General features: G+C 38.6%; 2 protein-coding genes across 6 annotated transcripts in view; one reads left to right on the forward strand and one right to left on the reverse strand.

Annotated features, from left to right (window-relative positions):
- On the forward strand, nt 1-14,203 carry LOC102220859 (UDP-glucuronosyltransferase 2C1-like). 3 transcript variants are annotated; one of them, XM_023343770.1, is made up of 8 exons: nt 1-783; nt 6,919-6,927; nt 8,995-9,622; nt 10,011-10,159; nt 10,251-10,382; nt 11,504-11,591; nt 11,964-12,183; nt 12,540-14,203. In XM_023343770.1, exons 1-8 carry the CDS (start codon nt 73-75, stop codon nt 12,820-12,822), a joined length of 2,220 nt encoding a protein of 739 aa, XP_023199538.1. In that variant the 5' UTR covers nt 1-72; the 3' UTR covers nt 12,823-14,203. The 3 variants fall into 3 exon arrangements, with proteins under 3 accessions (XP_023199538.1, XP_023199537.1, XP_023199536.1); XM_023343768.1 differs by lacking the exons at nt 1-783; nt 6,919-6,927 and adding an exon at nt 7,033-7,191 and having other exon boundaries at nt 8,853-9,622; nt 12,540-14,196; XM_023343769.1 differs by lacking the exons at nt 6,919-6,927; nt 8,995-9,622; nt 10,011-10,159; ... (2 more) ...; nt 11,964-12,183; nt 12,540-14,203 and adding exons at nt 1,179-1,327; nt 1,419-1,550; nt 2,672-2,759; nt 3,132-3,351; nt 3,708-5,589 and having other exon boundaries at nt 2-790.
- Nucleotides 14,033-16,304, reverse strand: part of LOC102220592 (RNA exonuclease 1 homolog) — an 11,864-nt gene continuing 9,592 nt past the window's right edge. For all 3 annotated transcript variants that reach the window (XM_023343765.1, XM_014469500.2, XM_023343764.1), the window contains exons 14-16: nt 16,110-16,248; nt 14,494-14,614; nt 14,033-14,328 (exon numbers count right to left, since the gene is read on the reverse strand). In XM_023343765.1, the coding sequence (XP_023199533.1) occupies nt 14,240-14,328; nt 14,494-14,614; nt 16,110-16,248 (349 nt within the window). In that variant the 3' untranslated portion in view covers nt 14,033-14,239. The remainder of the gene's footprint in view (nt 14,329-14,493; nt 14,615-16,109; nt 16,249-16,304) is intronic.

Consider the following 16,304-nt stretch of genomic DNA (forward strand, 5'->3'; position numbering starts at 1 on the left):
AGTTAATAAATATCTTTCAGGTGAACCTGTTGAAAAGACGGGAGCTGGTATTTCTGCAGACACACAGCCACCATGGAGCTGCGTCTCTCCGTCTGCGTCCTGCTGCTGCTTTGTGCAACCAGAAGCTCAAATGGAGGGAAGATTTTGGTGTGGTACACTGAGGCCAGCCACTGGATCAACATGAAGCCGGTACTGGAAACACTGGTGGACAGAGGACACCAGGTGACGGTCCTGATCCCGAGTGCGTCGATGTTCATGAACAGCAGCGAACCGTCTCGCTTCCAGTACGAACCTTTTAATGTTTCCGTTCCATTAGAGGATATGGAGGATCTTTTGGAGGAGTTTAATCAGTTCTCTATGTACGAGATAGATCACATGAACTACTTCCAGATTTATATCAAATATATGGATATTATGAGAACTGACCTACAGAATAGTCTCAAGATGCTAGACGGTGTGGTGAAATCAGAAACCCTGATGAAGAAACTGAAGAAGGAAAACTATGACCTGCTCTTTGCTGATCCCCTCCTGCCTGGCAGTGACCTGACAGCAGACATGTTGGGAATCCCTCTGGTCTTTTCTTTACGTTTTTCCTTGGCTCATAACTGGGAGAGGATGTGTGGTCAGCTTCCTGCTCCTCCATCCTTCGTCCCTGGAGTTATGAGCAAACTCACGGACAAGATGGATTTCTCAGAGAGACTGTGGAACGTCCTCTTCTACGCCCTGCAGGACGTCGTGATCGACCATGTTATGTGGAATATGTTCGATAAATACTACTCAGAAGTCAAAGGTGAGCAATTCAACAAGAATCCTCAACATACATAGCTCCCACAAGTCTGAGCCGCAAGTGATCCGTGCCACTGAACCGCCATCTTGGTAGGCAAACGCAGCACAAAGGATAGGTGAAACATGTCTGTGAGAGACTGACAAAAAGAAAATATGGGAAAAAGGTTTAAAACTTAATAGTTGTAATGTCCTTAATTGTTTCCAAGCTAGTTGCTTGTGGCTTGTTTATTGCTGTCATAGCAACTCCATAGCAACAGTTCGTGTCCGATACCTACCAAAATGGCTGTGAGCTACAAAGTTCCTGGAGAACTACGTATGTGTACACTTATGTGGCACATGAAGTTTGGAAATTGTTTTAGGGGAAGTTTACTACATGAAATGCTTTGTATCAGGAACACCCACCAGTGCCTGTGAGTTGATGGGTAAAGCTGATATCTGGTTGCTGAGAACCTACTGGGATTTTGATTTTCCTCGTCCGTTCCTCCCCAACTTTAAATTTGTTGGAGGGATCCACTGCAAACCAGCTAAACCTTTACCAAAGGTAGGACTTTTTAAAAACAATATAAATGAATTGCATTCTGTCTCCATAGAGAACCAAACCCACTGACTCTAAAACTTTACTGATATTTCAGGACATGGAAGAATTTGTGCAGAGCTCTGGAGAGAATGGCATCGTGGTCTTCACGTTAGGATCCATGATTAAGAACGTAACTACAGAGAAGGCGAACCTAATAGCTTCAGCCCTTGCTCAGCTTCCCCAAAAGGTTGGTAATCTGTCCAATGTTTTCTCCAAATGACCTACATTTATCGTCTGATGCAACTTTTCCAAACTTGGCCCTGATCAGACGGGTGCTGAGACTCACCTACAGGTTTATTGGCTTCATAGGTAACTGTTCACTACTGGCACAAGCAGAATCTAACATTCAATTTATCTGACCGTTATAAATGTAGTAGAAAATCTCATTTTCGATACAAACTGCTTCCAACTTAAAAAATGTCTTAAATTTAACAATTTTTTAACTTTCTAAATGTTAACTATATCCTTTCTCTTGTTTAGGGTTGCTGTAGTTTGATATAAAAGGATGTCCTTAATAAATTAATTATAGCGCTGGACAATATGGCTGAAAAAAATTTCACAATACATGTTTCATATCAGTCAATATCAATAATTATTGATTTGTTTTTGTTTTAAATATCTGAAATACTGTTTTTTATTGTTAAGCTAATATGAGGCACAGTGGCGAAACCTTAAACTGCTGCTAAACAGATTGTTGCTAGGTAACCACAAATTACTCAGCAAGTTGTTGCTGGGCAACTAAAGAGTGAGTGAGTTAGTTGATGCTACCAACCTCACTGCAAAAACACAAAATCTTACCAAGTGTTTTTGGTCTAGTTTCTAGTGCAAATAGCGTAGTAAACTTGAAATAGGACAAAACTAACAACATATAGAAATGTGTTTTGAGTTAACAATTATTGATTTTGATATTTGATCACGTCTATATATTGTTACTTATTTATTGCGAGCCCTACATTGTGTCGTTGACTTTACAGCAATCCCTCTTATTGAGCATGCATATAGCAACAGTGGAGAGGAAAAACTCCCTTTTAACAGGAAGAAACAAGTACAAGCAGCCATTTAAATGTACCTGATTGATGAAGAAAAAAAATGTCCGGAGGGTTGGGCAATGTTTTTACAAGATAAAGTAGTTTAAATACTCAATAGAGACAGAAAGGTTCATCGATTTCATAAGCAGGATTTTGATTGACAATATGAATGACAATACTCAAATTTTCCGAATCTCCCGGCTCATCAATATGCAAGGATTGAAACATCAAAAACATTTAAATTCTGTTAAGCTTTCTCTAGATTCTGTGTTGTTTCTAGGTACTGTGGCGATACAACGGTGAAAAACCAAAAACTTTAGGTTCCAACACCAGGATATTTAGCTGGATCCCTCAGAACGACCTGCTGGGTGAGTGAAGTTTGTGTCATTCAGAGACAAACGCCGTGTCAGCAGAAATGTTGGGTTGACATTTGTGCGGTCAGACTGCCTGTTTTTGCTGCCAACACTGAAATGTAACAAAGGTGCTCAGCAGAAGTTACTGCAGAGTTCAAGTTATTGATTGAATAAAAATAAATAAAAGCCAACTTACTGTTTAAAAGAAAAACACGCCATTCGCCAAATCCTGTACAGTATAAACATGGGTCAACTCACCGCTTGGCTTAAGACCATTGAAATGTCTTTATATTAAACAGCTTTTATCATTATACGTCGCTGACCTTCGATGGCTTTAGTTTGAAAATTAACTCACACTCACGTGTTTCATGCTTTGGTTTCTACCAGGTCATCCTAAAACCAAAGCTTTCATCACTCATGGTGGGACAAACGGGATCTATGAGGCCATCTACCACGGCGTTCCCATGGTGGGAATCCCCATGTTCGCTGACCAGCCAGACAACATGGTGCACATGGAGGCCAAAGGAGCTGCAGTCATTCAGAACCTGAACTTCATGACAACCGAAAGTCTCAGAGATGCAATCAAGGCTGTCATTAATGACAAATCGTACGTTTTGAATAACAGATTTAAAGAAATGATCAAATCAGTTAATTTCGGCGACTTGAAAGTTTCAGTTTTTGAAGAATTCGACAATACAAGTGTCTCCCAATGAATTTGCATATCACTAAGAGAACCAAGAATTGTGATGTAATTTCTGTACGCACAAAAAAAATCACAACGTTTAGCTTTGTAAGCATAAATGTAAACGTCCACATTTTCAAAATTGTTAAAGCGAAAAGGTGCTATTGTCTCTAGGATGCACCTTTGAATTGTTGTAAAGGGTTAAAAATGGCTGCTAACATGGCAATCTCCCTATTTGATGAGTTAAAAACTGACAAGTACTTGTACAAACTCATCCACAGATACAAAGAAAATGCGATGCGACTGTCCAGAATCCACCATGACAGACCCATGAGTCCTCTGGACGAGGCCGTCTTCTGGATCGAGTTCACCATGAGAAACAAAGGAGCCAAGCACCTGAGGGTCCAGGCCCACGAACTCACCTGGTACCAGTACCACAGCCTGGACGTCCTAGCCTTCCTCCTCATTATAGATCTGCTCCTCATCTTCATCCTCTTCAAGAGCTGCAGCTTCTGTTTCAAGAGATGCTGCAGCAGAAAACAGACAAAGAGAAAAGCTGAGTAACAGACTTTAGATTTTACTTTTTGGGACCTGGTACCTGTGTTTGTTACCACTGGGACTGGCTTCATGCTGTGTTACTGTTAACAGAGATGTGGAAGCTAAGAAGTCAGAATTTTATGACGGACGTTTAAGGTCACAACAAAAAAGTCCAAAATAAAGTAACACAATTATGACAATAGATTACAAGAAAAAAACTTGTACAAGAATAAAGTCAGAATATGAAAGTTGAAACTATATGGAAATAGTTATAATATATTGAGAATAAAGTTGTACGATAATAGTCAAAATAAAATGACAAATATTTTGAGAATAAAGTCATAGTATTATGACCAATCAATGTTATTCCATTAGGTAGGTGAGGTGAAACTTTACATAGATACACAATAAATATAAATATAAAATGATCTAAAATGGCCCAGTGCTCATTATTTAAAATAGTAAAAACAGTAAAAACAGTAACTGACTCAAGTACAGTATACTCATTAGGACAAAATTAAAAGAAATATAAATATAACAATGCTACATTGAATTTTGGGATCTTAAGGCGACGAAAACGAAGTCATAATATTACAAGAAAAAAGTTTTTAAAAATCTAAGAATAAAGTCACATTTCGAAAATAAATTCATATTACGATATAATTCTCGTAATTTATTAATATATTTATATATTCAGGTTGCCCCAAATACTCCGTAGCAGAATTTCAATATGGCGACGCCCATTGTCTGCAATTCCTTTACTGCACATACAACTTTAGAAGCGGTTTTCCTTTCTATAAAAAAAACACGTTTAATTTTAATTTAGTATAAAAGCGCTACATATAACATTGATTTAAGACGCACTCTTGATTTTGTGTCTTGAGAAATAAATGTTTTTATTTCTCAATAAATAAAGAGAAATATTTATTTTTTTTCTTACTGTTGATGCTAGGAGCTAGCGGCCATGTTGAAATGTGAAGTCCAGGGAACTAGTTGGAGTTGCTCCCAGTGGGAAATCCGACCTCTGATTGCATTCCAGTTCCAATTATGACAATATATTACAAGAAAAAAAACTTGTACAAGAATAAAGTTATAGAATAATAAAGTTGAAACAATATGAAAATAGTTATATTTTGATAATAAAGTCATAGTATTATGACCAATCAATTTTATTCCATTTAGGTAGGTGAGGTGAAACTTTACATAGATACGCAATAAATATAAAATGATTCAAAATTGCCCAGTGCTCATTATTTAAAATAGTAAAAACGGTAAAAACAGTAAAAATAACTGACTCAAGTACAGTATACTCATTAGGACAAAATTAAAAGAAAAATAAATATAACAATGCTACATTGAATTTTGGGATCTTAAGGCGACGAAAAACAATTATATTACAAGAAAATTTAAATTATATTACAAGAAAATTTAAAAAAAAAACAACTAAGAATAAAGTCATATTTCGAAAATGAATTCATATTACGACATGATTCTCGTAATTTATTTATATAATATATCTTAAGGTTGCCCCAAACACTCCGTAGCAGAATTTCAATATGGCGACGCGCATTGTCTGCAATTCCTTTACTGCACATACAGCTTTAGAAGCGGTTTTCCTTTCTATAATAGGGTGACCAAACTTCCAAAATTTCCGGGAACAGTCCCCGTTTTAGATGGCCTGTCCCTGGCTGAAGCCGTCCCCGGAAAAGTCCCCCGATTTTAGAGTTTTATAAATGAGAATAAAAAAAGTTTCCTATAGAGTGTTATTACGGTAGCCAGAGACTCCATATGACAGGGAGTAGAAAGAGCGAGTGAGCGTGTTGGGCGCAACAACAGCAGTTACGGTAGCTGCTCGCGCTACTGCTAACTAGTGATGGTGAGATGAAGCCTCATGAGGCATTGAACCACTTGAGCCAACTGGTTCGAGAAAGGGTTCATTTCTTGAGGCTTCATGTGCACACGAAACCACCTACTGGCCAGGTGTATAATCACAGCCAGCTGTATCTTAACACGTGTGATGCATTGAATTTTTGTCTATTATGGCTCTTGGGAATGACGTCACAAAAGATGTAGGACGAAATCATTTGTCTACATAAATTATGTATACACATATGTGTATAATAAAATATTGTTTGAATGTATCCTCTGTGTGTAATTATTCCCAAAATAGTAGTGTCATGTGATATGGCATGTTGTGTAATAAAGTTTTTCTGTGACTCTAGAAAAATGGCATGGGCTTAATCAGGCAGAGGACAGTTAAAGTGCTTGTGGAACTAGGGAGGGGTAGTGAATAGGCTAATGCTTGTGTAACTTGGATGATTTCATGCATTTTTATTAAGAAACAACAATTTCTCCACAGTTTTTGGTTTCAAACGATTTCTCTTTTTTGACACTACATGGATGAGGTGTTATTATTGTACCCCAACTCCTTGGAGCACAATAAACACCTCACCTTTACAGAAAATAAGAAACTGTGAAAAATACAGTTCCTCATAAGCAAACCTAATGCATCTGCAAATGTTCAGTTCACCTTACCTTGTTAGGCTTATCAAATCGAAATGTTCCCACATAGGGGAAATCCTCCTCTTTCTCGCCGGCTCCATCCTACTCCTATCCTGTCCTCGCGCTCCTAAATCTATCTATCTATCTATCTATCTATCTATCTATCTATCTATCTATCTATCTATCTATCTATCTATCTATCTATCTATCTATCTATCTATCTATCCATCCTAAACTCTTCAAACACCAAACTAACTGTCTCAAACTAAATAACCATTATCCAAACTCTGCTATCCAAACTATCAAAACTCTATCCACTCTCTCAACTGACCCAACTCGCCTACAACAACCCACATTTTGAATGGAGCCTGTTGGGTTTCTAAAGCTGTCAAACCCCGCGCCAAACTCTGAACCACTTCCCGAAGCAGTCACGTGGTACAGCCGGGCAGCGAGGCTTCGGACGTCATCGTTTTCGGCTCCTCCCCTAAACGAAGCAAGCCTCGATACGCGCTTTACGGAAACGCCCCCTCCGTTACTCGACACACGCCTCGAAGCCTCGGCACATCACGTAACATCACTACTGCTAACGTTACAGAGAAGAAGAGCAGCAGAGCCAACCGCCAATAAAAATCAAGAAGAGCAGCGCGCGCTGCCAGAAAGGACAACAAGCTGGAAGAGGAGAGCTCGGGTTTCGACCAGCTTCGAACGGAGCTGACCTGTGATACGGTATGTGTGAATCAAAGTGTTTTGTTTGAACTGGGCGAATCCTTGCCCAGTGAGGCCTTGCCCCGTGAACCTTGCTTTGGTTCACGGTAAAATAAAACTAAGTTTTCCTTAACAAACACAAGACGAGAGCACAATGAACAGCTACAGAATTAGCCAGAATGAGAGAAATAGTAACAGGATGGTTAAAATAAACTCATTGTAAAGAAAGATGTTTTGGACTTAACTGGTTTTCAGTGGGTTGTATTCTGAAAGCTAGATATGAGTTTGAGCATACTAAAGTTTCTCACTAAAAATGGAGTCACTCAGTGACAGGAAAACTGAATGAATAAGAGCATGAACTGAAACTGATGAGGATGGAGAGATAGTCTCTCCTGTTCGTTTAGCTCCAAACAATTTTTTTTTTTTTTTTTGCTAAATATGGCATTTTTAACATCTCGTCAGCTGATGAAAAAGGTTAATATTTATACTAAGATTTTACTAGGAAGAATCCAACTCCTCATCTCAAAATAATTAAATTCCAAACCATCCATCCATGCATTTTCTAACACCCTTGTCACTAGTGGGGTCGGGAAGTGCTGGTGCCCATCTCCAGCTCTTCCCAACGTCTTTCTGCATGGAGTTTGCATGGTCTCCCTGTACATGCGTGGGTTCTCTCCGGGTACTCCGGCTTCCTCCCACAGTCCTAAAAACATGACTGTCAGGTTAATAGGTCTCTATATTCTCCCTACGTGTGAGTGTGTGTGTGTGTGCATGGTTGTGTGTCCTGTCTGTCTCTGTGTTGCCCTGCGACAGACTGGCAACCTGTCCAGGGTGACCCGCTTCTCGCCCGGAACGTTAGCTGGACATAGGCACCAGCACCTCCCGACCCCACTAGCGACAAGGGTGAAAGAAAATGGATGGATGGATGGAAGTCTTAAGGTATACCACTGTACGTTATTTAATGGTATATTTCTTTAATTTCATGATATATTAAGGTTGGTTGATAGCAATAATTATTGGATTAGTTTTTGTTTTAAATATTTTACATATTGTCAAATTGGTGTGACTGTTTTAGTTTCTTCTTGATCTGCTGTACTAATTTTCTCCTTTCACTCCATGTCGATGTTTTTTTATTTTTAAACAGTTATGAAGCAAAGTGGCAATATCTTAAACTGCTGCTGCCCAAGTTGGCCAACAGGCCGTTGCTAGGTAACCACAAGTTACTTGACAAGTCGTTGCTAGGTAACCAAAGAGTGAGTGAGTTAGTTGATGCCACCAACTTTTCTTAGCTAGCTGTGAGAGGTTGCACAGCTAAAGCCTTTCCTCTGTCTAAATCCCCCAGAATGCTGTGCGATTCTGGATCGGAGTTCAGTGAAATTCTATCAGATGTATTATCTATAGATACTGATCACGTCTATCACAATATATATTGTAGTTGATTTATTGCACAGTCCTACTAGAACCCAGACCTAAAATACTTTGTAAAATTTTGTGTTTTTGCAGTGTACAGCCAGTTAAAGGCTCAATAAAAATCCTCCTGTACATATTTGATTCACTCACGCTAAGTTAGTTATTATAACATTTTACCTGCAGCTGTTTTTATGGGGTGAGGCTGTTATCTTTTGTATTTCGGTACCAACAGGACAGAGTCAGAGTTCATTTAGTTAATAAATATCTTTCAGGTGAACCTGTTGAAAAGACGGGAGCTGGTATTTCTGCAGACACACAGCCACCATGGAGCTGCGTCTCTCCGTCTGCGTCCTGCTGCTGCTTTGTGCAACCAGAAGCTCAAATGGAGGGAAGATTTTGGTGTGGTACACTGAGGCCAGCCACTGGATCAACATGAAGCCGGTACTGGAAACACTGGTGGACAGAGGACACCAGGTGACGGTCCTGATCCCGAGTGCGTCGATGTTCATGAACAGCAGCGAACCGTCTCGCTTCCAGTACGAACCTTTTAATGTTTCCGTTCCATTAGAGGATATGGAGGATCTTTTGGAGGAGTTTAATCAGTTCTCTATGTACGAGATAGATCACATGAACTACTTCCAGATTTATATCAAATATATGAATATTATGAGAACTGACCTACAGAATAGTCTCAAGATGCTAGACGGTGTGGTGAAATCAGAAACCCTGATGAAGAAACTGAAGAAGGAAAACTATGACCTGCTCTTTGCTGATCCCCTCCTGCCTGGCAGTGACCTGACAGCAGACATGTTGGGAATCCCTCTGGTCTTTTCTTTACGTTTTTCCTTGGCTCATAACTGGGAGAGGATGTGTGGTCAGCTTCCTGCTCCTCCATCCTTCGTCCCTGGAGTTATGAGCAAACTCACGGACAAGATGGATTTCTCAGAGAGACTGTGGAACGTCCTCTTCTACGCCCTGCAGGACGTCGTGATCGACCATGTTATGTGGAATATGTTCGATGAATACTACTCAGAAGTCAAAGGTGAGCAATTCAACAAGAATCCTCAACATACATAGCTCCCACAAGTCTGAGCCGCAAGTGATCCGTGCCACTGAACCGCCATCTTGGTAGGCAAACGCAGCACAAAGGATAGGTGAAACATGTCTGTGAGAGACTGACAAAAAGAAAATATGGGAAGAAGGTTTAAAACTTAATAGCTGTAATGTCCTTAATTGTTTCCAAGCTAGTTGCTTGTGGCTTGTTTATTGCTGTCATAGCAACTCCATAGCAACAGTTCGTGTCCGATACCTACCAAAATGGCTGTGAGCTACAAAGTTCCTGGAGAACTACGTATGTGTACACTTATGCGGCACATGAAGTTTGGAAATTGTTTTAGGGGAAGTTTACTACATGAAATGCTTTGTATCAGGAACACCCACCAGTGCCTGTGAGTTGATGGGTAAAGCTGATATCTGGTTGCTGAGAACCTACTGGGATTTTGATTTTCCTCGTCCGTTCCTCCCCAACTTTAAATTTGTTGGAGGGATCCACTGCAAACCAGCTAAACCTTTACCAAAGGTAGGACTTTTTAAAAACAATATAAATGAATTGCATTCTGTCTCCATAGAGAACCAAACCCACTGACTCTAAAACTTTACTGATATTTCAGGACATGGAAGAATTTGTGCAGAGCTCTGGAGAGAATGGCATCGTGGTCTTCACGTTAGGATCCATGATTAAGAACGTAACTACAGAGAAGGCGAACCTAATAGCTTCAGCCCTTGCTCAGCTTCCCCAAAAGGTTGGTAATCTGTCCAATGTTTTCTCCAAATGACCTACATTTATCGTCTGATGCAACTTTTCCAAACTTGGCCCTGATCAGACGGGTGCTGAGACTCACCTACAGGTTTATTGGCTTCATAGGTAACTGTTCACTACTGGCACAAGCAGAATCTAACATTCAATTTATCTGACCGTTATAAATGTAGTAGAAAATCTCATTTTCGATACAAACTGCTTCCAACTTAAAAAATGTCTTAAATTTAACAATTTTTTAACTTTCTAAATGTTAACTATATCCTTTCTCTTGTTTAGGGTTGCTGTAGTTTGATATAAAAGGATGTCCTTAATAAATTAATTATAGCGCTGGACAATATGGCTGAAAAAAATTTCACAATACATGTTTCATATCAGTCAATATCAATAATTATTGATTTGTTTTTGTTTTAAATATCTGAAATACTGTTTTTTATTGTTAAGCTAATATGAGGCACAGTGGCGAAACCTTAAACTGCTGCTAAACAGATTGTTGCTAGGTAACCACAAATTACTCAGCAAGTTGTTGCTGGGCAACTAAAGAGTGAGTGAGTTAGTTGATGCTACCAACCTCACTGCAAAAACACAAAATCTTACCAAGTGTTTTTGGTCTAGTTTCTAGTGCAAATAGCGTAGTAAACTTGAAATAGGACAAAACTAACAACATATAGAAATGTGTTTTGAGTTAACAATTATTGATTTTGATATTTGATCATGTCTATATATTGTTACTTATTTATTGCGAGCCCTACATTGTGTCGTTGACTTTACAGCAATCCCTCTTATTGAGCATGCATATAGCAACAGTGGAGAGGAAAAACTCCCTTTTAACAGGAAGAAACAAGTACAAGCAGCCATTTAAATGTACCTGATTGATGAAGAAAAAAAATGTCCGGAGGGTTGGGCAATGTTTTTACAAGATAAAGTAGTTTAAATACTCAATAGAGACAGAAAGGTTCATCGATTTCATAAGCAGGATTTTGATTGACAATATGAATGACAATACTCAAATTTTCCGAATCTCCCGGCTCATCAATATGCAAGGATTGAAACATCAAAAACATTTAAATTCTGTTAAGCTTTCTCTAGATTCTGTGTTGTTTCTAGGTACTGTGGCGATACAACGGTGAAAAACCAAAAACTTTAGGTTCCAACACCAGGATATTTAGCTGGATCCCTCAGAACGACCTGCTGGGTGAGTGAAGTTTGTGTCATTCAGAGACAAACGCCGTGTCAGCAGAAATGTTGGGTTGACATTTGTGCGGTCAGACTGCCTGTTTTTGCTGCCAACACTGAAATGTAACAAAGGTGCTCAGCAGAAGTTACTGCAGAGTTCAAGTTATTGATTGAATAAAAATAAATAAAAGCCAACTTACTGTTTAAAAGAAAAACACGCCATTCGCCAAATCCTGTACAGTATAAACATGGGTCAACTCACCGCTTGGCTTAAGACCATTGAAATGTCTTTATATTAAACAGCTTTTATCATTATACGTCGCTGACCTTCGATGGCTTTAGTTTGAAAATTAACTCACACTCACGTGTTTCATGCTTTGGTTTCTACCAGGTCATCCTAAAACCAAAGCTTTCATCACTCATGGTGGGACAAACGGGATCTATGAGGCCATCTACCACGGCGTTCCCATGGTGGGAATCCCCATGTTCGCTGACCAGCCAGACAACATGGTGCACATGGAGGCCAAAGGAGCTGCAGTCATTCAGAACCTGAACTTCATGACAACCGAAAGTCTCAGAGATGCAATCAAGGCTGTCATTAATGACAAATCGTACGTTTTGAATAACAGATATCAAGAAATTATCAAATCAGTTCATTTGGACGACGCAAAGGTTTCAGTTTTTGAAGAATTCGACAATACAAGTTTCTCCCAATGAATTTGCATATCACTAAGAGAACCAAGAATCGTGATCTAATTTCTGTACACACAAAAAAAATCACAACGTTTAGCTTTGTAAGCGTAAATGTAAACATCCACATTTTCAAAATTGTTAAAGCGAAAAGGTGCTATTGTCTCTAGGATGCACCTTTGAATTGTTGTAAAGGGTTAAAAATGGCTGCTAACATGGCAATCTCCCTATTTGATGAGTTAAAAACTGACAAGTACTTGTACAAACTCATCCACAGATACAAAGAAAATGCGATGCGACTGTCCAGAATCCACCATGACAGACCCATGAGTCCTCAGGACGAGGCCGTCTTCTGGATCGAGTTCACCATGAGGAACAAAGGAGCCAAGCACCTGAGGGTCCAGGCCCACGAACTCACCTGGTACCAGTACCACAGCCTGGACGTCCTAGCCTTCCTCCTCATTATAGATCTGCTCCTCATCTTCATCCTCTTCAAGAGCTGCAGCTTCTGTTTCAAGAGATGCTGCAGCAGAAAACAGACAAAGAGAAAAGCTGAGTAACAGACTTTAGATTTTACTTTTTGGGACCTGGTACCTGTGTTTGTTACCACTGGGACTGGCTTCATGCTGTGTTACTGTTAACAGAGATGTGGAAGCTAAGAAGTCAGAATTTTATGACGGACGTTTAAGGTCACAACAAAAAAGTCCAAAATAAAGTAACACAATTATGACAATAGATTACAAGAAAAAAACTTGTACAAGAATAAAGTTATAGAATAATAAAGTTGAAACTATATGGAAATAGTTATAATATATTGAGAATGTATGAAAATAGTCCAAATAAAATGACAAATATTTTGAGAAAAAAGTCATAGTATTATGACCAATCAATGTTATTCCATTAGGTAGGTGAGGTGAAACTTTACATAGATACACAATAAATATAAATATAAAATGATCTAAAATGGCCCAGTGCTCATTATTTAAAATAGTAAAAACAGTAAAAACAGTAACTGACTCAAGTACAGTATACTCATTAGGACAAAATTAAAAGAAATATAAATATAACAATGCTACATTGAATTTTGGGATCTTAAGGCGACGAAAACGAAGTCATAATATTACAAGAAAAAAGTTTTTAAAAATCTAAGAATAAAGTCACATTTCGAAAATAAATTCATATTACGACATGATTCTCGTAATTTATTAATATATTTATATATTCAGGTTGCCCCAAATACTCCGTAGCAGAATTTCAATATGGCGACGCCCATTGTCTGCAATTCCTTTACTGCACATACAACTTTAGAAGCGGTTTTCCTTTCTATAAAAAAACACTTGTAATTTCAATTTAGTATAAAAGCGCTACATATAACATTGATTTAAGACGCACTCTTGATTTTGTGTCTTGAGAAATAAATGTTTTTATTTCTCAATAAATAAAGAGAAATATTTGTTTTTTTTCTTACTGTTGATGCTAGGAGCTAGCGGCCATGTTGAAATGTGAAGTCCAGGGAACTAGTTGGAGTTGCTCCCAGTGGGAAATCCGACCTCTGATTGCATTCCAGTTAATTTTTCAGACTGGGAAATCGTTAATTCCCAGTTCCTGTACAACTGGAACAGCATCGGGTTTGTTGGCCTTTCCTGATTTGGAATGATGTCATTATACATTGCATCTGCGCTAACTGGCTGCACCTGAAGCTAATTAGATATTATAAACTGAATTCTCGTTGGCTGGTTATGACTTAGGGAGGGACAACAAACAAAAACATTTATTTTATGCCTTTATTTGGGAACCACTTAGAGTAGCTTCATCCTTGAGTCTCATAAATATTCATATAGCTATTATACATGGGCTTTAACTCAAATGTCCAATAGCAGAAAACATATCAAATTATAAACACAAATTAACAGCCCTACTTGTCTTCAAATAAACAATTATACATATCATGTTTCATGTATAATTAGTGGCAGTTCCTCATTTTTTCAGTTTTCCATCTTCTTTCATCTTCCACAGCATGAGCTCCATGCAGGCAGCTGCGTCTTCTGCAGTGTCGTGGCCACAAACTGGGAGAAACAGCGGCACACGGATTTAACATGTTGCAGTTTTAAAACACACTCCATTCCTTTATTAGTTTATATTCACTTAGTCTTTTACAGTGATTAAAGCAGCTGTGGTTTAACAGATTATGATTAGAAACAAAACCAGTTGGTTGTAAAGTGGCAACCCACCACTCTCCTGAATAATCCTCCTGAGGTATTCAGCGGTGAGGCTGTTGAGACTCAGCTTGTTGGGCGGACCTAGACGATGGGGGAAGACCACTGAAGTGTCTACCACTGTCCCATGAAGCAGCTACAGCACAAAAACAACAAAAACAAACATCAGAAGCTCCTGTCAGACCCTCCGTAGTTTAATTCATATTCCAACATGCACAGGTGAATAAAAAAGCCAGTAGTGACGCATCAGAAGAATGGTTGGTGTCTTTTGCACATGGATGCTACCATTAGGCGTTCATTTGCCGCTCAAAAACCCTTGATAGACAAAATAACTTGATTGAGCCTTTTTAAATAATTTCATTGTGCTGAATACAACAGGGTTTTTGCAGGTTTCACCAACTCACATTTCAGGTGTTTAAGGACCTTATGGATTAAACTTAAAGCTGCAGTATGTAACTTTTACGAAAAAGGTTTTTTGGGGGGTTTACACATTTGCTAAAATTGGCATGACAGTATAAGAGATAATCTTTGAAAAGAAATCAAGCTCTTCTTTCTATTCCCAATACTTACTGCAGGAATATATTCAGACAGAAATGACCAATCAGAGCCAGTAGGAGGATCTTAGCACTGTCAATCACTCTCATGCTCACTCCCTCCTGTTTGCTCTTTGCTAAGTTCATCAACATAGGCTGCCATGAATGCTAAGGCTAGTTAGCATGGCCATCGATGACAACAGATGAATGGTTTTCCTGTTTCTTCACCACTAGCACATTTAACAACACGTACATGAGTGATTGACAGCACCAAAACCCACCTCTCAGCTCTGATTGGTTGTTTCTGACAATAGTAGCTCACTGACGGGGTGGGAGAGATCAATCTTCATATTATAATGTTACAACACGGTGACAGTTTTAACAGATGGAAAAAACCCAAAAACCTTTTGTACTGCAGCTTTAAGACCAGTATCATGACATAAATGTACAAAAAAATAAATAAAAAAAATACACATTTTATGTTTTAGTAGTTGCAAGCTTTTTAGCACAAATACACGTAATATATGGGTTTGCAACAGAACGTGAGCCAATAGCAAAGATAAACGTTGTCCAGCCAGTTGGCAATAAATTTATACTTTCCAATGATAAACATAAAAAAGCTTGCTAGCTAGCAAAGGTATGCTAGCAGCTATTTAGCGGTAGCCTAAATCATAGAAGACATTTGCGTGACCGAAAAGTCCAGCGCGAAAAATAAACTACATAGAATATTACAAATTGCAAAGTTCTACCAGCTAAAATTTAAGACTTGACATTCATTTAAGCCAACTTACATCTTTAAATGAATTTCAGACATTTTAAGGCCTTAATTTAAGTCTAAGACATTTTAAGGATAAAGACACCATGAATAAAATTATGGCTTATTTAAAGCTTCATGTCTCTAAAATATTAGGCATTAATTTAAATAAACAGGGATGAATGCAGCTGGAACAGCTAGTGTGAAAACAGTCAGAATTAAAATAAATTTAGAGAACATAAATAAATACAGAACTGCCTGATATTTGAGCAAGAATCCCAAATTTCAGATCATTATCCTCCTTTAACAAAGAGGAAAAAAAAACAAATGTTAGCAGCAGTCACCTTCAGTAAACAAAGGTCTGTTTCCAGGCCATGTCCAACGAGAATAGTGTCAGCACTGATGAAGCTCAACAGAGTCTCTTGGACCTCCCTGAGGGAGGTGTGGTTACCTTTCACATCCTCCTCACTGATGCCTGAAAACCTACAGACAGTTTAAGAGCAGAGGGAATGAATAAAGAAAGTTGGGGCAATGGGAAA

The sequence above is a fragment of the Xiphophorus maculatus genome, chromosome 12, assembly GCF_002775205.1.
Source record: "Xiphophorus maculatus strain JP 163 A chromosome 12, X_maculatus-5.0-male, whole genome shotgun sequence".
NCBI classification, from domain to species: domain Eukaryota; kingdom Metazoa; phylum Chordata; class Actinopteri; order Cyprinodontiformes; family Poeciliidae; genus Xiphophorus; species Xiphophorus maculatus.

Coding starts and splice junctions, on each gene's coding strand:
- LOC102220859 (XM_023343770.1), top strand. CDS start 73: ATGGAGCTGCGTCTCTCCGTCTGCGTCCTGCTGCTGCTTTGTGCAACC. Junction 11,592..11,963: donor CCCTCAGAACGACCTGCTGG/GTGAGTGAAGTT, acceptor GGTTTCTACCAG/GTCATCCTAAAACCAAAGCT. Junction 12,184..12,539: donor GCTGTCATTAATGACAAATC/GTACGTTTTGAA, acceptor ACTCATCCACAG/ATACAAAGAAAATGCGATGC.